Raw genomic sequence first — 19962 nt, 5'->3', positions numbered from 1 at the left:
TGCCGTTGCGTGTCATTTCTGTTGCGGACAACAGTGGTAGTCTTCAATCACTTATAAAGCTGTTGTCTAAATGCCATATAGAATTAAGAATAGTTTTCTAACATAAACTCATAATATTAATGAAATGTCTTATTTGAAATTCCACTAACGCACATCTGTTTGCACGTTCTAGCGTGCCCCCTGGTCCGCAGGGCTCACATGGTGTATCAGCAGGGCTTGACATATTTATTGTCTCTCTCTGCCTGACTGACATGCTGTGAATCTGCATGAACATCTGTAATGTGTTGTGTTTACAGCAGCAGAGGATGGCCAATCAGAAGATAAGCCAATAATTAATAAAGAACCATGCAAGTACCTCCCTCAGAAAGTATATTGGCATTTAATGCAACAGTAAAATACCAACCGTCATATTCATGGTATTGCTCAATGAGTAATAATGGAAAGTCAAATGGTCCATAATTGCATGATTAGACATTCCATGTGAAATTTAAGGAGCACAGCATTCAGGCACATAGGGACACATACTTATGTCTATAATTCAAAATAAATGAGAAAGAAACACAGTATGGAAAATAATATATATGCTGGAGCTTTAGAAACAGAGGGTAGTCTACTAGTTCATCATTGTCTATGAAAATTCTTAAGAGTATGAGGTAAAATGCTAATGTAATTTAGCTGGCCACACGGAAGCACCAATACCAGCATGTGTGTGGCATCTTGAATGATAATGACAAAGCACGCCATATCCCTTGTGAGCAAGTCTGTGGAACGCTGATTACAGATTGGCCAGTGTGTCCTCACCCCCAAGAGGACCAGGATTCTAATGCTAATCACTGTTGGCTCCCATTGAAATGTATTTTCCCATGTAGCTCTAAAGCAGGGAAATAGAATGGAATACACCAGTTACACCATTGCACAGAGCGCTGCGTGTTTTGCCATTTTTAGCCCAACTGCATTTTATACCCCACTTGCTCACCGTCAATCTTAACCTATTGCACCATCTACTGGCACCATCATAGAACTGGCCTGGTCAGCCTATCAAGTCAAATGCACAAACTCAGATGTGCTTAACGGAACCCATTGTTTCTACTGGGAGGAAAGAGAAGACAATATATGAGGAGTGCTATATGAGGATGTTTATTTACCCCTACAGTATATTTATCAGTCATCATACAGGTATAATCAGGGCACTCTAAATTTGAAATGGTCTACATGGGATTCATCATCAATTACAAACCGAGAAACACTCATCAAAAAATTTCAGTCAGCAGACACTTTATTTTCATTCAGGAAAGAGAAATACGTCGGAGCCGAGCCCAGTGAAACTCAGTTACGCATCCAATATAGGTGAATTGAAAGGAGGGAGATTCAGTGCATATGTTCTCATTGGCTGCTCCTCTGTAGCACAAACTGTTAGTGTTAATGAGCAGCCATCTCTTACTGCGGCCACGGCTATCAGTGAGGTGAGACCATTGCTATTCAGGACCAAACAGATGACAAATCATTTGTACATAATTAGTGCTCAGCAAGGTTACAACTGACACAAATTTCCATCTTAATTAGGAGGGAAATTTGTTCCATTGATTTAATTTGGTGCGCATGAGCAGGTTATCACCTAACCACATTAATCTTACAACTGTCAGTGCGGAGAGGGCCTTGGATCACGGGCAAACAGGAAAGACTTCTATGAAACAGGCTTTATATCATATGTAGTACACCATTGTGAATGTCTTCTGTTTTCATTACAGTTAAGGTAATAGTATACCAAACTCAGCAAAATAAGAAACATACCTTTTCAGGACCCTGTCTTTCAAAGATCATTCGTAAAAATCATCCTGACATGACCCTCCAGCATGACAATGCCACCAGCCATACTGCTCGTTCTGTGTGTGATTTCCTGCAAGACAGGAATGTCAGTGTTTTGCCATGGCCAGCGAAGAGCCCAGATCTCAATCCCATTGAGCACGTCTGGGACCTGTTGGATCGGAGGGTGAGGGCTAGGGCCATTCCCCCCAGAAGTGTCTGGGAACTTGCAGGTGCCTTGGTGGAAGAGTGGGGTAAAATCTCACAACAAGAACTGGCAAATCAGGCCTCCCGGGTGGCGCAGTGGTCTAGGGCACTGCATCGCAGTGCTAACTGCGCCACCAGAGTCTCTGGGTTCGCGCCCAGGCTCTGTCGCAGCCGGCCGCGACCGGGAGGTCCGTGGGGCGACGCACAATTGGCATAGCGTCGTCCGGGGTAGGGAGGGTTTGGCCGGTAGGGATATCCTTGTCTCATCGCGCTCCAGCGACTCCTGTGGCGGGCCGGGCGCAGTGCGCGTCAACCAAGGGGGCCAGGTACACGGTGTTTCCTCCGACACATTGGTGCGGCTGGCTTCCGGGTTGGAGGCGCGCTGTGTTAAGAAGCAGTACGGCTGGTTGGGTTGTGCTTCGGAAGACGCATGGCTTTCGACCTTCGTCTCTCCCGAGCCCGTACGGGAGTTGTTGCGATGAGACAAGGTAGTAATTACTAGCGATTGGATACCACGAAAATTGGGGAGAAAATGGGATAAAAATTATTAAAAAAAGAAAAAAAGAGAGAAAAAAAAAGAACTGGCAAATCTGGTGCAGCCCATGAGGAGGAGATGCACATCAGTACTTAATGCAGCTGGTGGCCAGACCAGATACTGACTGTTACTTTTGATTTTGTCCCCCCGTTGTTCAGGGACACATTTCCATTTCTGTTAGTCACATGTCTGTGGAACTTGTTCAGTTTATGTCTCAGTTGTTGAATTTTGTTATGTTCGCTGAAAATAAACGCAGTTGACAGTGAGAGGACGCTTCTTCTTCTTCTCATTTGTGGCCTGCTGGAGGTCATTTTGCAGGGTTCTGGCAGTGCACCTCCTTGCTCAAAGGCGGAGGTAGCGGTCCTGCTGCTGGGTTGTTGCCCTCCTACGGCCTCCTCCACGTCTCCTGATGTACTGGCCTGTCTCCTGGTAGGGCCGCAATGCTCTGGACACTACGCTGACAGACACAGCAAACCTTTTTGCCACAGCTCACATTGACGTGCCATCCTGGATGAACTGCACTACCTGAGCCACTTGTGTGGGTTGTAGACTCCGGCTCATGCTACCACTAGAGTGAAAGCACCGCCAGCATTCAAAAGCGACCAAAACATCAGCCAGGAAGCATAGGAACTGAGAAGTGGTCTGTGATCACCACCTGCAGAACCATTCCTTTTTTGGGGGTGTCTTACTAATTGCCTATAATTTCCACCTTTTGTCTATTCCATTTGCACAACAGCATGTGAAATTTATTGTCAATCAGTGTTGCTTCCTAAGTGGACAGTTTGATTTCACAGAAGTGTGATTGACTTGGAGTTACATTGTGTTGTTTAAGTGTTCCCTTTATTTTTTTGAGTAGTGTAGATGCATTTGTACCCATTTCCACCAACATCTTCACAAGGTCCTTTGCTGTTGTTCTGGGATTGATTTGCACTTTTTGCACCAAAGTACGTTCATCTCTAGGAGACAGAACGCGTCTCTTTCCTGAGTGGTATGTGTAACGGTGTTCCTCCTCCTCTTCATAAGAAGAGGAGGAGTAGTGATTCGACCAAGGCGCAGCGGGTTGTGAAGACATAATGATTTATTTACAAGACGAACTAAACACACGAAGAACACTTGATAAATTACAAAACAACAAAACGATGTAGACAGACCTGGACGACGAACTTACATGAAACACGAAGAACGCACGAACAGGGAAAAATAGACTACACAAAAAGAACGATGTACAAGCAAACCGAACAGTCCCGTATGGTGCGACAAACACTGACACAGGAGACAACCACCCACAAAGAACACTGTGAAACAACCTACCTAAATATGACTCTCAATTAGAGGAAAACGCCAAACACCTGCCTCTAATTGAGAGCCATACCAGGCAACCCTTAAACCAACATAGAAACAGAAAACATAGAATGCCCACCCAAACTCACGTCCTGACCAACTAACACATAAAACAAACTAACAGAAATAGGTCAGGAACGTGACATAACCCCCCCCCCCCTTAAGGTGCGAACTCCGGGCGCACCAGCACAAAGTTTAGGGGAGGGTCTGGGTGGGCATCTGACCACGGTGGTGGCTCAGGCTCAGGACGAGGTCCCCACCCCACCATAGTCAAACCCAGCTTACATCTCCCCCTTAGAATGACCACCCTCTTTCTCCACCCACCTAATATAAGGGGCAACACCAAGACAAGGTAGCTCAGGACAGCGAGGTAGGTCGAGATAGAGAGGTAGCTCAGGATAGATAGATAGCTCAGGATAGAGGGGCAACTCCGGACTGAAAGACAGCTCCGGACAGAGAGACAGCTCTGGACTGAGGGGCAGTTCTGGATTACTGGCAGCTCCGGCCTGGCTGACGGCTCTGGACGCTCATGGCTGGCTGACGGCTCTGGACGCTCATGGCTGGCTGACGGCTCTGGACGCTCATGGCTGGCTGACGGCTCTGGACGCTCATGGCTGGCTGACGGCTCTGGACGCTCATGGCTGGCTGACGGCTCTGGACGCTCATGGCTGGCTGACGGCTCTGGCAGATCCAGTCTGGCTGGCGGCTCTGGCAGATCCAGTCTGGCTGGCGGCTCTGGCAGATCCAGTCTGGTTGGCGGCTCTGGCAGATCCAGTCTGGTTGGCGGCTCTGGCAGATCCAGTCTGGTTGGCGGCTCTGGCAGATCCAGTCTGGTTGGCGGCTCTGGCAGATCCAGTCTGGTTGGCGGCTCTGGCAGATCCTGACTGACGAATGGCTCTAGCGGCTCCTGACTGACTAACGGCTCTGACGGCTCGGGACAGACGGGCGGCTCTAATGGCTCGGGACAGACGGAAGGCTCAGACGGCACTGGGCAGACGGATGGCTCAGACGGCACTGGGCAGACGGATGGCTCAGACGGCACTGGGCAGACGGATGGCTCAGACGGCACTGGGCAGACGGATGGCTCAGACGGCACTGGGCAGACGGATGGCTCAGACGGCACTGGGCAGACGGATGGCTCAGACGGCACTGGGCAGACGGATGGCTCAGACGGCACTGGGCAGACGGATGGCTCAGACGGCACTGGGCAGACGGATGGCTCAGACGGCACTGGGCAGACGGATGGCTCGGATGGCACTGGGCAGACGGATGGCTCAGATGGCGCTGGTGAGACGGATGGCTCTGGCCGGATGAGACGCACTGTAGGCCTGGTGCGTGGTACCGGAACTGGAGGTACCGGGCTAAGGACACACACCTTCAGGCTAGTGCGGGGAACAACAACAGGACACACTGGACTCTCAATGCGCACTATAGGCCTGGTGCGTGGTACCGGAACTGGAGGTACCGGGCTGAGGGCACGCACATCAGGGCGAGTGCGGAGAGAAGGAACAGTGCGTACAGGGCTCTGGAAACGCACAGGTGACTTAGTGCGTGGTGCCGGAACTGGAGGCACTGGGCTGGAGACACGCACCATAGGAAGAGTGCGTGGAGGAGGAACAGGGCTCTGAAAACGCACTGGAAGCCTGGTGCGTGGTGTAGGCACTGGTGATACTGGGCTGGGGCGGGGAGGTAGCGCCGGAAATACCGGACCGTGCAGGCGTATTGGCTCCCTTGAACACTGAGCCTGCCCAACCTTACCTGGCTGAATGTTCCCCGTCGCCCGACCAGTGCGGGGAGGTGGAATAACCGGCACCGGGCTATGTAGGCGAACCGGGGACACCATGCGTAAGGCTGGTGCCACATAAGCCGGCCCAAGGAGACGTACTGGTGGCCAGATATGTAGAGCCGGCTTCATGGCACTTGGCTCAATGCTCAATCTAGCTCTACCAGTGCGGGGAGGTGGAATAACCCGCACCGGGCTATGCACACGTACAGGAGACACCGTGCACTCTACTGCGTAACACGGTGTCTGCCCGTACTCCCGCTCTCCACGGTTAGCCTGGGAAGTGGGCGCAGGTCTCCTACCTGCCCTCGGCCCACTACCTCTTAGCCACCCCCCAAGAAATTTTTGGGTAGTACTCACGGGCTTTTCGGGCTTCCGTGCTAGATGCGTCCCCTCATAACGCAGGTTCCTCTCTCCGGTCTCCTCCGCTCTCCGAGCTGCCTCCAGCTGTTCCCATGGGCGGCGATTCACCTCCACTTTAGCCCATGGTCCCTTTCCTTCCATGATCTCCTCCCAAGACCATAAATCCTGCTTCGTGCGCTGTCGTTGCTGTCCATTAACCCGCTGGTTGATCTGGGTTTGGTGGGTGGTTCTGTAACGGTGTTCCTCCTCCTCTTCATAAGAAGAGGAGGAGTAGTGATTCGACCAAGGCGCAGCGGGTTGTGAAGACATAATGATTTATTTACAAGACGAACTAAACACACGAAGAACACTTGATATATTACAAAACAACAAAATGATGTAGACAGACCTGGACGACGAACTTACATGAAACACGAAGAACGCACGAACAGGGAAAAATAGACTACACAAAAAGAACGATGTACAAACAAACCGAACAGTCCCGTATGGTGCGACAAACACTGACACAGGAGACAACCACCCACAACGAACACTGTGAAACAACCTACCTAAATATGACTCTCAATTAGAGGAAAACGCCAAACACCTGCCTCTAATTAAGAGCCATACCAGGCAACCCTTAAACCAACATAGAAACAGAAAACATAGAATGCCCACCCAAACTCACGTCCTGACCAACTAACACATAAAACAAACTAACAGAAATAGGTCAGGAACGTGACAGTATGACGGCTGCGTGGTCCCATGGTTATATACTTGCGTACTATTGTTTGTACAGATGAACGTGGTACCTTCAGGGATTTGGAAATTGCTCCCAAGGATGAACCAGACTTGTGGAGGTCTACAATCTTTTTTCTGAGGTCTTGGCTGATTTCTTTTGATTTTCCCATGATGTCAAGCAAAGAGGCACTGAGTTTGAAGGTAGGCCTTGAAATACATCCACAGGTACACCTCCAATTGAATCAAATGATGTCAATTAGCCTATCAGAAGCTTCTAAAGCCATGACATAATTTTCTGGAATTTTCCAAGCTGTTTAAAGGCACAGTCAACTTAGTGTATGTAAACTTCTGACCCACTGGAATTGTGATTCAGTGAATTATAAGTGAAATAATCTGTCTGTAAGCAATTGTTGGAAAATGTACTTGTGTCATGCACAAAGTAGATGTCCTAACCGACTTGCCAAAACTATAGTTTGTTAACAAGAAATTTGTGGAGTGGTTGAAAAACGAGTTTTAAAACTTCTTAGGGCTAGGCGTCCTGCTAGCGGGACAACTTCCGGTGAAACTGGAGGGCGCACAATTCAAATAAATACTTATTAAAATTATGGATATTAAACATTTAGGTAAATGTAAATGTCTTATATCGGTTGAAAGCTTAAATTCTTGTTCATCTAACTGCACTGTCCGATTTACAGTAGCTATTACAGCGAAAGCATGCTATTGTTTGATTGTTTGAGGACGGCACCCCAAATCAAAATATTTTTCCACCAGCACAGGTTAGATAAATTCACAAATAGCGATTAAATATTCACTTACTTTTTGAAAATCTTCCTCTGATTTGTCATCCAAAGTGTCCCAGCTATAAAATGTAGTGTCCTTTTGTTAGATAAAATCCTTCTTTATATCCCAAAAAGTCTGTTTAGTTGGCGCCATCAATTTGAGTAATCCACTCTTTCAACATGCAGGGAAAGGAATCCAAAAATCTACCCCTAAACTTTGTTTCATCAAGTCAAAATAAGTTTCTATTTACTCCTCAGATACCCTAAAATGTAATAAATCTAGAATATTTCTTATGGAAAGCGGTATGTTCAATAGGAAACTGATTTTAGCAGGTGCGTTCCTTCTTCATGGCGCGCCAAACACGAATTTCCAAGACTGTGTCCCTGTACTAAAACTGATATTTCTTCTTCGTTTTTAAAGTTACAAGCCTGAAACCTTGAACATGGACTGCTGACACCCTGTGGAAGCCATAGGAATTGCATCCAGGGAGCTAATTTCCAGTATTTTCTTATACTTTCCTTTGTAAGAGCATGGTCTCTCTCAAAAAAAGAAGTCTGGTTGGTTTTTCTTTGGATTTTCTCCTACCATATCTATTGTGTTACATTCTCCTACATTATTTTAACTTTTCTACAAACCTGCATATCCTGGCTTCATGGCCTGAACAACAGGCAGTTTACTTTGGGCACGTCATTCAGGCGGAAATTGAGAAAAAAGGGGCCTAGCCCCTGACTCCAACATTAGTGTATGTAAACTTCCAACTTAAACTGTATATATATATATATGATACAATAGTGGTCACAGTAAGCTATAATATTGCAATAATAATATTGTAATCACCCTAAGAAAAACCTTTAGCCTATTCTGTTATAAATAACTTGCAATATGGCTTCAACATATAACAAAAACCTATAGCCCAAAACCCTGTTTTGACATGGCTTCAGTCTATACACCTGTTGTCAGGTGATGTTCTGTTGTAAGCCTCTTATGCTTGAGTGAGAGCCACTGTGTAATGGTTTCAGCTGGGTGGGCATTGATATGTCCAAGGACTAGGTCTCTTTTCATTGTTGAGGAGGCCGAGGAGTAGAGAGTTTATGAAGCTGTGGTAATTACCTGAAAGAGGCAGTTCAATACACACTCAGAGAGAGAGAGATAGGGGAGAGGGAGACAGAGAGAGAGAGAGTGAGAGAGCATTACTGATTTAGGAACTGTGAGTCTCTAATGGAACCCTCCACTGCCTCCTGGGTGCTCAACCTGACTACTATTACCTGCACTGATGCATATTCCATTATGGGATCCTCCACTTTAATAGTGTCCATCAAATCAAATCAAATCAAATTTTATTGGTCACATACACATGGTTAGCAGATGTTAATGCGAGTGTAGTGAAATGCTTGTGCTTCTAGTTCCGACCGTGCAGTAATATCTAACAAGTAATTTAACAATTTCACAACAACTACATTATACACACAAGTGTAAAGGAATGAATAAGAATATGTACATATAAATATATGGATGAGTGATGGCCGTGCGGCATAGTCAAGATGCAGTAGATGGTATAGAGTACAGTATATACATATGAGATGAGTAATGTACGGTATGTAAACATTATATAAAGTGGCATTGTTTAAAGTGACTAGTGACACATTTATTACATCCAATTTTTTATTATTAAAGTGGCTAGAGATTTGAGTCAGTATGTTGGCAGCAGCCACTCAATGTTAGTGATGGCTGTTTAACAGTCTGATGGCCTTGAGATAGAAGCTGTTTTTCAGTCTCTCGGTCCCAGCTGTGATGCACCTGTACTGACCTCGCCTTCTGGATGATAGCGGGGTGAACAGGCAGTGGCTCTGTTGGTTGTTGTCCTTGATGATCTTTTTGGCCTTCTTGTGACATCGGGTGGTGTAGGTGTCCTGGAGGGCAGGTAGTTTTCCCCCGGTGATGCGTTGTACAGACCTCACTACCCTCTGAAGAGCCTTACGGTTGTGGGCGGGGTAGTTGCCGTACCAGGCGGTGATACAGCCCGACAGGATGCTCTCGACTGTGCTTCTGTAAAAGTTTGTGAGTGTTTTCGGTGACAAGCCACATTTCTTCAGCCTCCTGAGGTTGAAGAAGCGCTGTTGCGCCTTCTTCACCATGCTGTCTGTGTGGGTGGAACATTTCAGTTTGTCCGTGATGTGTACGCCGAGGAACTTAAAACTTTCCACCTTCTCCACTACTGTCTCGTCGATGTGGATAGTGCTCCCTCTGCTGTTTCCTGAAGTCCACGGTCATCTCCTTTGTTTTGTTGACATTGAGTGTGAGGTTATTTTCTTGACACCACACTCCGTGGCCCTCACCTCCTCCCTGCAGGCCGTATCGTTGTTGTTGGTAATCAAGCCTACCACTGTAGTGTCATCTGCAAACTTGATGATTGAGTTAGAGGCGTGCATGGCCACGCAGTCATGGGTGAGCAGGGAGTACAGGAGAGGGCTGAGAACGCACCCTTGTGGGAACCCAGTGTTGATGATCAGTGAAGTGGAGATGTTGTTACCTACCCTCACCACCTGGGGGCGGCCTGTCAGAAAGTCTAGGACCCAGTTGCACAGAGCGGGGTCGAGATCCAGGGTCTCGAGCTTAATGACGGGTTTGGAGGGTACTATGGTGTTAAATGCTGAGCTGTAGTCGATGAACAGCATTCTTACATAGGTATTCCTCTTGTCCAGATGGGTTAGGGCAGTGTGCAGTGTGCAGTGTGATTGCGATTGCGTCGTCTGTGGACCTATTGTGGCGGTAAGCAAATTGGAGTGGGTCTAGGGTGTCAGGTAGGGTGGAGGTGATATGATCCTTGACTAGTCTCTCAAAGCACTTCATGATGACGGAAGTGAGTGCTATGGGGCGATAGTCGTTTAGCTCAGTTATCTTAGCTTTCTTCATGTGAAATACAGAGACATCAGGTGCCTGCCAAAGCACTCACACCTATGTGAAGGTCTAACCCGCTCTGTAATGGCTGTTCTTTTATACAATGGCGCAGTATTATTTATAAATATGGTAAATCTATTCTTTGTAACAAAAAGCATACTGAAGACAAAGGCAGAAGGAATTCAAAAACTCAAGTTGTTAAATGGGAGCGTTCTAGTGTCTCTCTCTCTTTCTCTCTCTCTCGCTTTCTCTCTCTCTCTCTCTCTCTCTCTCTCTCTCTCTCTCTCTCTCTCTCTCTCTCTCTCTCTCTCTCTCTCTCTCTCTCTCTCTCTCTCACACACACACACACTCCTCTAGCATCCCATCAGGTAAATTATGATTTAAATCCTATTTTTTTTAAAATCCTAGATCCTAAATACATCTAGTTAGTTGTGCTAGACATTTTATGGATAAAAATATACGTAGCATATTGTTTTTAAATATGTGCATGCTTTTCACCTCTGAGAAAATATATGTTTCAAAGGGTTTGTTGCGGATTTTAAAACTCTTCCATGTAGGATACACTGGAGCATCCTCTGCCAGAAGAAGGCAGTCGAGGAAAGGAGCAAACTACTCTCTGTTCACCTATTAACTAATTGATGCTCTCCTACATATGGCAACCACTTAACGGTTTTCGGGGTCACGTTGGAAAGGAGGACAGATGAGTCGAGGAGAGGACACACTTTTGCCCTATTGAGAATATCTCCCCATGACAGATGAACACTGGATCTGAGAGCAGCTTATGGTTGATGACACACACACACACACACACACACACACACACACACACACACACACACACACACACACACACACACACACACACACACACACACACACACACACACACACACACACACACCAAATAGATTTTACGTTTTGTGTGACAAACTGATGGTTTGCATTATAGGCCTATGGCAGGATCATTGGACAGGATGTGTACTTGATGGTCCTGGTTCCTTACATGACTTCAACAACTGAGGATCATTAATCACAACGTGCATGATTTATTTGTCTCTAGGAATACTGACAACCCTGTTGAAATGAAAGATGCAATGATGTTGGAAAGGCTTCAGACCTAGAGCTTCATCATGTCAGCCTTTCCATATAATCTGTAGTGGCATTAGAGCTCTCTCCAGTGGACAAAAGTGGAATTGCAACGTTTAGAACCGCTGCAGCGATTCACATGCAACATTGTTCCCTTTTGTTTTTCTAAATGTTAACTCAATAATCACTTTATCGACTCCCATCACTCGACAGTGGCCGTGTTGCAGTCGACATCTAAGTGAGGTTAGCTTACTTTTTGTATAAAGATTACAGCTACATCCTGAACGCACAATTTTTCAAGAATTAAGACCAAAGTCATATGCTTTCGTCATGTAACTACACACCACAGTCCAACATGGCGGCCACGTCTGTTTTCCACAGAGCGAGAACAAGTTCGAAAATAGGAGCTCCATATGATCAAGAGGGCAATCTTATTCAGGTAACATCATTTTTAGTCTGTCATTTTTCCTAATATGGTGCGGTTTCTGTCATAATATAACAACACAACATTGTAATGTAAACATTTCTGGGTTTGCCACTTGGCTAGATACCTACTGGGGCTAAGTTAGCGAATTCGCAGTTTGCTAAATAAAGCAACTGATGTTAGCAACTGTGGCTTGCAGGTTGAAACAAGGGAGGACGAGGAGCAGAGTGTCAGGCTAGCAGAAATCCTGGAACTTCTGCTTGCTGCTGGATATTTCAGAGCCCGAATAAAAGGACTGGGACCTTTTGACAAGGTGAGAACCGACTTACATTACAAACCTCCTGAAGCTCTGCAGGCTTTTGATTCCTAGTTTACCATCTCCTTGCTACCCTTTCTAATTCCATTCCCTGAACCATGTATTTTTATAGGTGGTTGGAGGGATGACATGGTGCATCACAACATGTAACTTTGACATTGATGTGAATCTGCTGTTCCAGGAGAATTCAACTATTGGACAGAAAATGTAAGTAGCTAACATATAGCATTATTTTGTTTACTGTTAGTGATGTTGCTGGACCAGTGTAACTGATGTTGGATGAACTTGTGTATCTCTTTGCAGAGCTCTCACAGAGAAGATTGTGTCTGTTCTGCCCAAAATGAAGTGCCCTCATCACCTGGAGCCCCATCAGATCCAAGGGCTGGATTTCATCCATATATTTCCAGTGACACAGGTGTGTATTCCTAGACATTAGAGTTTTGTAATAGAGTATCACACTTGGTTTGTGACCTCATGTCTGATTCATTGCCTGTGTTGTATGATCTTCAGTGGCTGGTGAAGAGGGCCATAGAGACGAGGGAGGAGATGGGAGACTATGTGAGAGCCTATTCTGTCTCTCAGTTCCAGAAGACACACAGCTTTCCTGAGGTGAGTGCTGTTATTGTAGGGTGGCTCCATGGCAGGGATATTCAATTCCAACTCTACTCATTACATTTGTGCTGCAATGTTCAATGTTCAAAGTGCAATGTTTTGAACTTTTCATTGAATAAACCCCTGTCTTATGTACCCTGTATTGTCCCTCCATCCTAGGATGAAGACTTCCTCCAGAGGAAGGAAAAGGTTGTGAAAGCAGTCCTAGATGTATTGGTGAGTGACTCCCTGACATGAAGCTGTCATGCCATGTCTGGGTCAAATTATTCCATGAGCCTTTACAATATAGATGGCATAAAGATGGTGCTGCAGTGGATAGCAGTCGTTTTACAGGCTTCTGACCAATTCTGCTTATATATACATATCTACCGCAATTACCTCATCGATTCGACTCGATACGGTTTGTCTCCAGGTCTGTATCACAACCGGCCGTGATTGGGAGTCCCATAGGGCGGGGCACAATTGGTCCAGCGTCGTCCAGGTTTGGCCGGTGTAGGCCGTCATTGTAAATGTGAATTTGTTCTTAACTGACTTGCCTAGTTAAATAAAAATAGTCTACACCTGTTGTTTACGTAGCATGTGACAAATGAAATTTTATTTGATTTAAAGGCCCCCCTTGTAATAGTATAGAAACTTTAAAACCACACAGCATGTTGTTTTTCTCCTCTGGTATTGACAGGAAGTGTATAAACCTCATAGGAAATACAAGAGACAGGTTGAGGCAGGAGCGCTGCTGGACGAGGAGTCCAGGGTTCACTCCACTCTATTGGAGTACGGAAGGTAGGCTGCCTGTCTCTCTCCATCTCTCCATATCCAACTTTCTCCACAGTCCATGTTACATGTTCACATTTAAAAAAAAAAAAATGTTTTTACCTTTATTTAACTTGGTGGGTCAGTTAAGAATAAATTCTTATTTACAATGACGGCCTAGGAACAGTGGGTTAATTGCCTTGTTCAGGGGCAGAACGATAGATCTTTACCTTGTCATTGAGAATCAGAACCAATGTGATCTCATCCCATTTGACAATTGTGTTCCTTTCATTTTCCTATTCTTTTCCTGTGTCTCATCCATCCTTATATTAGAATGTCAGATTACCTTCTGTAAGTATGTAAATGGTCTCATTCACTGCAAGGAGTGTTTCACATGAATGCTTGTTGTGTGTGTGTGTTTCAATACAGAAGAGGGTACAAAACTTCAAAAAAAGCATGGAGTGGGTTAGTGTGTGCATACATGTGTTATGTGTTCCTTTCATGTACCAGTATCCTTACAGCTGTTGAGGGGAGGACGGCTCATAATAATGGCTGAAACGGAGCAAATGGAATGGCATCAAACACATGGAAACCATGTGTTTGATGTTGTTGATACCTTTCCACTATAACGCTCTAGCCATTTTCACATGCCTGTCTTCCCCAATTAAGGTGCCACCAACCTCCTGTGCCTAACAGTGATTTAAGTACTTATTACGCCTGTGTTTTAGACGGTATGGATTCAGCAAGCAGACAAAACAGGACCAGGTGAGATTTATTGAAATTACTGTCATATTTGTCAAGTTAATTGTAGCATTATATGAATTCAAAGCCTATAACTACAGAATGATGAAGACAGGGACAGGAGGTCGATCATTACAACCAATATTACAGGGTGGATCATAGGTGTTCTGTGAACTGTAGCTATAGTAGAAAGTGAAACCACGATGAAAGATGGTATCCCCCTGTTCCCTACAGGCAGAGGAACGGAAAGCCTTGTTGATGCCAGGCTCTCAGGCCACACCCCCAGGGATTACAGAGGGGTCGCAGGAGGAGGAGGACCTGCAGGCAGCGGAGGAGGTGAGGTCACATCACTAAACCTAACCGTAGCCTCATGTCCAATACTACAGAAATGCATCCCTCTTTGTGATGATGTCCCTGACTCTTTGTGATATATCCTCTCAGCTGTGCATCAAAACACTGATGACCAGCATGGCTGCCATGGCGACTGAGGAGGTAGGCATGGCTTTAGTTCTTCTCTTTGCCAGTGCCTTTACTGTGTGGTTGATTACTGTGTAAAGTTATTTGATTTAATATGTAACATCAATACAGGGGAGGCTAACGGCTAGCACAGTGGGACAGATAGTTGGGCTGCAGTCTGAGGAGATTAAACAGATAGCATCTGAGTATGCTGGGAAGGTGAGCAACTCCCACAGCAGGGTTAAATGGTTAACTGCAATCATAAAATATTTGTCATATTTTAATGAATAAGTCAATGCCACAGTGTGTAGTTAAATGTGTTTCCACATACACATTTCCATCAGTTGGAGAGGTCTGCAGAGGACCGTCCAGAGCGGTACGGGCCAGTCCAGCAGCACCGTAGGATAGTGACCTCTCTTAACAAACAGATCCAACAGAAGACCAAGCAGTTGGAGGAGGTGACGACTGGACTTTATGAATTTCATAGAACATTGTGTAAAATAGCCATGCATTTCTTAAATGGAAGGATATGATGCACTTTATCTTCCTGTCAGAAGTAATTAAAAGTATGTGTATTTGGTGTGTTTTCAGCTACAAGCCAAACACTTGGAGGTAAAATCAGCGTGTGTGGAAGCTAAGAGCAAACTGATTGAGGCCACAGAGCAGACAGAGAGACTGGAGAAAGAGCTGAGTGCCCTGGAAGAGGCTGAGGGCCAGGCTGATACTGGGTGAGTGCTGCACATACAGACCAAATCATTAGGGCATTCTTTCTTTCTGAAATTATACAGGTGTTTTGGACTTTTCTCATCCTCCCTGTGTGTGCCACAGACTGTTGGAGAAGCTGAGGGCTCTGGTAGGCATGAATGAGAACCTGAAGCACCAAGAGCAGGAGTTCCGGACACATTGTAGAGTGAGTCTGCACACTTTCAAATCAAATGTTATTTGTCACATGCACCGAATACAACAGGTGTAGACCTTACAGTGAAAGGCTTAGTTACAAGCCCTTAAATTTCTTGAAGCATTGTTGGTTAAGAAAAATAAGTGTTAAGTAAAAAAAAAAAAATTGAAAAAAAAAGTAACAAATAATGAAACAGCAGCAGTAAAATAACAATAGCGAGGCTATATACAGGGGGTACCGGTACATAGTCAAGGTGCAAGGGCACCGGTTAGTCAAGTTGAGGTAATATGTACATGTAGGTAGAGTTAAAGTGACTATGCATAGATAACCAGAGAGTAGCAGCAGCGTAAAAGAGGGGTCTCGGTAGCCCTTTGATTAGCTGTTAAGGAGTCTTATGGCTTGGGGTAGAAGCTGTTAAGAAGCCTTTTGGACCTAGACTTGGCGCTCCGGTAGCTCTTGCCGTGCGGTAGCAGAGAGAACAGTCTATGATTAGGGTGGCTGGAGTCTTTGACAATTTTTAGGGCCTTCCTCTGATACCACCGGGTATAGAGGTCCTAGATGGCAGGAACCTTGGCCCTGGTGATGTACTCGGCCGTACGCACTACCCCCTGTAGTGCCCTGTGGTCAGTTGCCGAGCAGTTGCCCTACCAGGCAGTGATGCAACCAGTCAGGATGCTCTCGATGGTGTAGCTGTATAACCTTTTGAGGATCTGAGGACCCATGCCAAATCTTTTCAGTCTCCTGAGTATAGGTTTTGTCGTGCCCTCTTCACAACTGTCTTAGTGTGTTTGGACCATGATAGTTTGTTTAGTGATGTGGACACCAAGGAACTTGGAACTCTCAACCTGCTCCACTACAGCCCTAGCGATGAGAATGGGGGCGTGCTCGGTCCTCCTTTTCCTGTAGTTCACAATCATCTCTTTTGTCTTGATCACGTTGAGGGAGAGGTTGTTGTCCTGGCACCAGACGGCCAGGTCTCTGATGACCACTCCATAGGCTGTGTCATTGTTGTCAGTGATCAGGTCTACCGCTGTTGTGTCATCAGCAAACTTGATGATGGTGTTGGAGTTGTGCCTGGCCATGCAGTCATGAGTGAACGGTGAGTACTAGGAGGTAGACTGAGCATGCACCCCTGAGAGGCCCCCGTGTTGAGGATCAGTGTGGTGGATGTGTTGTTACCTACTCTTACCACCTGGGGTGGCCCGTCAGGAAGTCCAGGATCCAGTTGCAGACGGAGGTGTTTAGTCCCAGGGTCCTTAGCTTAGTGATGAGTGGGAAAGGGCAGTATTGAGTGCAATAGAGATTTCATTATCTTGTGGATCTGTTGGGGTGGTATGCAAATTGGAGTGGGGCTAGGGTTTCTGGGATAATGGTGTTGATGTGAGCCATGACCAGCCTTTCAAAGCACTTCATGGCTACAGATGTGAGTGCTACAGGTCGGTAGTCATTTAGGCAGGTTACCTTAGTGTTCTTGGGCACATTGACTATGGTGGTCTGCTTGAAACATGTTGGTATTACAGACTCACTCAGGGACAGGTTGAAAATGTCAGTGAAGACACTTGCCATTTGGTCAGCGCATTACGTCCTGGTAATGCGTCTGGCCCTGCGGCCTTGACCTGTTTTAAAGGTCTTACTCACATCAGCTACGGAGAGCATGATCACACAGTCGTCCGGAACAGCTGATGCTCTCATGCATGTTTCAGTGTTACTTGCCTCGAAGCGAGCATAGAAGTAATTTAGCTCGTCTGTCATAGTCCGTCCATATATGACTTGTTAGATTTAAGTTTGAAATGGACCTACTTCACAGGTGTATTTGTGATGTAATTCCCTTATTTCCTGGTAAGAGAAAAACAACTAACATGTAGTGCAATTTTTTCCCAGGAGGAGATGGTTCGCCTGCAGCAGAACATTGAGGACCTGAAGATGGAGTCAGGAGATGATACGGAGGACGAGAAGGTAATACACTCCCAAGACCAGCTAACTCTTTTTTTGTCTATGTTTAATAAATGTTACACTGTGACTGACTTTCTTTCCCCCTCTTTCTCACTCTCTCCCTAAGGAGAGGAGTCAGCTAATCGACAAGCAGTACAACACAGACAGAGATAAGCTACAGAAGATCAGACTGCTGATGGTAAAAGCACCAATGCACACTGCTGTAGCAGGATTCATTCCTCCTTAATCAATTTGAATTCACTTAGGTATTCTGTTTGGAGCATGCAAATAGTGGTCCTCTTATCAAGTCCTTTATTTGCTCATGACCTGAGGGCTACTCTCTGATAGGCTCGGAGGAACCGTGAGATCGCCATCCTGCAGAGGAAGATGGACGAGGTGCCGAGCAGGGAAGAACTGAACCAGTATCAGAAGAGGTTCATTGAGCTCTATGGCCAAGGTAGGTATCTTAGCCTCAACCACTTATTGATTTGTTAACAAATTCTTACATCAAAGAAACATTACTTTTGTGTGTGTCCCCTAGTTTCAGCAACACATTAAGAGACCAAGCAGTTCTTCACCTTGTATAACACATTAGATGACAAGAAGGTATACCTGGAGAAGGAGGTAAGAGGAGAGGGCATCAATTTCATAGAGCCATTGCAGCTGAAATCAGCTTGTTTACTCATGTTTTTTATTTTATTTAACTAGGCAAGTCAGTTAAGAACAAATTCTTATTTACAATGATGGTCTAGGAACAGTGAGTTAACTGCCTTGTTCAGGGGCAGAACGACAGATTTTTACCTTGTCAGCTTGGGGATTCGATCTAGCAACCTTTCGGTTACTGGCCCATTGCTCTAACCACTAGGCTACCTGCCACCCCGTGTTGATCTGTTTCTGTAGGTGAACTTGCTGAATTCCATCCATGACAACTTCCAACAGTGAGTATTTTCACAATTTACCCTTTATAAACCTATCCTGCTTTTTGTATTATGGGTAATGGAGTCCAGCAGGTTTACCTCCTGTCTAAGCCGTGGTCTTCTGTCTTGCTCAGGGCGATGGCGTCTTTGGGGGCCAAGGAGCAGTTCTTGAGACAGATGGAGCAGATAGTGGTGGGAATCAAACAAAGCCGCATTAAGGTGAGTACAGTAACTAACCATCTCTCTTATCTCACCGTCCGCTGCCTAATGACAGCTTGAGCTGAAGACGCCAGGTGCTTTCCTCCTGGCCCTAGTGAAAAACACTTAAATATGACAGTGCTGTGTGATGCATATTGGGGATGCCTTCTCCTGGTCTACAGATGGAGAAGAAGAAGCAGGAGAATAAGATGAGGAGAGACCAGCTGAATGATGAGTACCTGGAGCTGCTGGACAAACAGAGGCTCTACTTCAAAACTGTCAAGGACTTCAAAGAGGTGAGGCCTGAGAGAGAACCGCATTCTGGTTATGTATGGTAAAACATGACGGAACTAGTTAACTGTTTTATGAATGTGTTCTACCGTAGTCTCCCAGAGCTAATTTAAAAAAAACATTTTTATATATATTTTTTAATTATTTTTGCATTTTCCCTTCTAAACTGATAAAGTGAAACACTGACGTTGCTTTATTAATCCAATACTCTTTCTTACAGGAGTGTCGTAAGAATGAAATGCTGCTATCCAAGCTGAGAGCCAAAGGTGCTTCGTAACCCAAATCACTGCCTCCAAAATAATTTCTCAGTTATATAAAAACTAATCTCGTCAATCAACGACTGTATGTCTTTCTGTCTGAATCATGTATTCTCCTCTGTTTGGGATCACTTGCATTGTATTGTCTTATTCTGCCTATTGTATTGTGCTTTGACATTCCACGTTGCTTTGTAGTATGTGGATAGTGATGCCACACCTGGCAGGGCAGAGATTCTTGAGAGGGACATCAACTGCCCTTTGCACAGTGACATGAGGAATGTTCTCTCTACATACCATTTATATTTATGTGCAGGAACTCTATACTTTTGAGCTAATATTCTAGGAGATGCAGGAACTCCAGCAGAAGAACATTTGAGGTGCTGGTACTCAGTTCGTGAGCTCCTGCCCAAGTCAAGCAAGCACTGGCTTTACCCATGTGTAGTGATCTCTGTTGTCTACCCATTCCAGCAGTTTATCATCACTTTGGCACTTAATAAAAAAAACATGCACAGTCCGTAAGATTTCATACTGTTTAATGCCTGGTCATAAAAATGTAAAAAAGCATTACGAGCAACTGCCTTGCTTTCTCATAACCCTTCATATTGATGTAGTTTTTATCCAATCTCGATCCAGGATATTAGTTGTTGTAGTATG

General features: G+C 45.4%; 1 protein-coding gene across 4 annotated transcripts; it reads left to right on the top strand.

The window, feature by feature from the left end:
- Positions 1-11610: 11610 nt before the first annotated feature.
- On the top strand, positions 11611-18781 carry LOC129820956 (coiled-coil domain-containing protein 93-like). 4 transcript variants are annotated; one of them, XR_008754258.1, is made up of 20 exons: positions 11612-11955; positions 12140-12253; positions 12369-12463; positions 12560-12671; positions 12767-12865; positions 13028-13084; positions 13548-13648; positions 14347-14383; positions 14594-14695; positions 14801-14851; positions 14948-15034; positions 15160-15273; positions 15407-15543; positions 15644-15725; positions 17595-17669; positions 17773-17844; positions 17994-18102; positions 18187-18269; positions 18546-18583; positions 18697-18746. XR_008754258.1 is itself a non-coding variant. In XM_055878118.1 (19 exons), the coding sequence occupies exons 1-18, from the start codon at positions 11836-11838 to the stop codon at positions 18569-18571; spliced, it is 1590 nt and encodes a 529-aa protein (XP_055734093.1). In that variant the 5' UTR covers positions 11611-11835; the 3' UTR covers positions 18572-18583; positions 18697-18781. The 4 variants fall into 4 exon arrangements, 1 of the variants encoding a protein (XP_055734093.1); XM_055878118.1 differs by lacking the exon at positions 18187-18269 and having other exon boundaries at positions 11611-11955; positions 18697-18781; XR_008754259.1 differs by having other exon boundaries at positions 18187-18583; positions 18697-18758.
- Positions 18782-19962: the final 1181 nt, after the last annotated feature.

Source organism: Salvelinus fontinalis, chromosome 23 (assembly GCF_029448725.1).
Source record: "Salvelinus fontinalis isolate EN_2023a chromosome 23, ASM2944872v1, whole genome shotgun sequence".
In the NCBI taxonomy this organism is placed as follows: Eukaryota; Metazoa; Chordata; class Actinopteri; order Salmoniformes; family Salmonidae; genus Salvelinus; species Salvelinus fontinalis.
This window is presented reverse-complemented; position numbering and strand designations above follow the sequence as displayed.

What these genes read in the sequence shown, in the direction of transcription:
- LOC129820956 (XM_055878118.1), top strand. Translation starts at nt 11,836, where the DNA reads ATGCTTTCGTCATGTAACTACACACCACAGTCCAACATGGCGGCCACG. An exon ending in ATATATTTCCAGTGACACAG is followed by an intron (nt 12,672 to 12,766) that starts GTGTGTATTCCT and finishes TATGATCTTCAG; the next exon opens with TGGCTGGTGAAGAGGGCCAT. An exon ending in AGTTCCGGACACATTGTAGA is followed by an intron (nt 15,726 to 17,594) that starts GTGAGTCTGCAC and finishes ATTTTTTCCCAG; the next exon opens with GAGGAGATGGTTCGCCTGCA.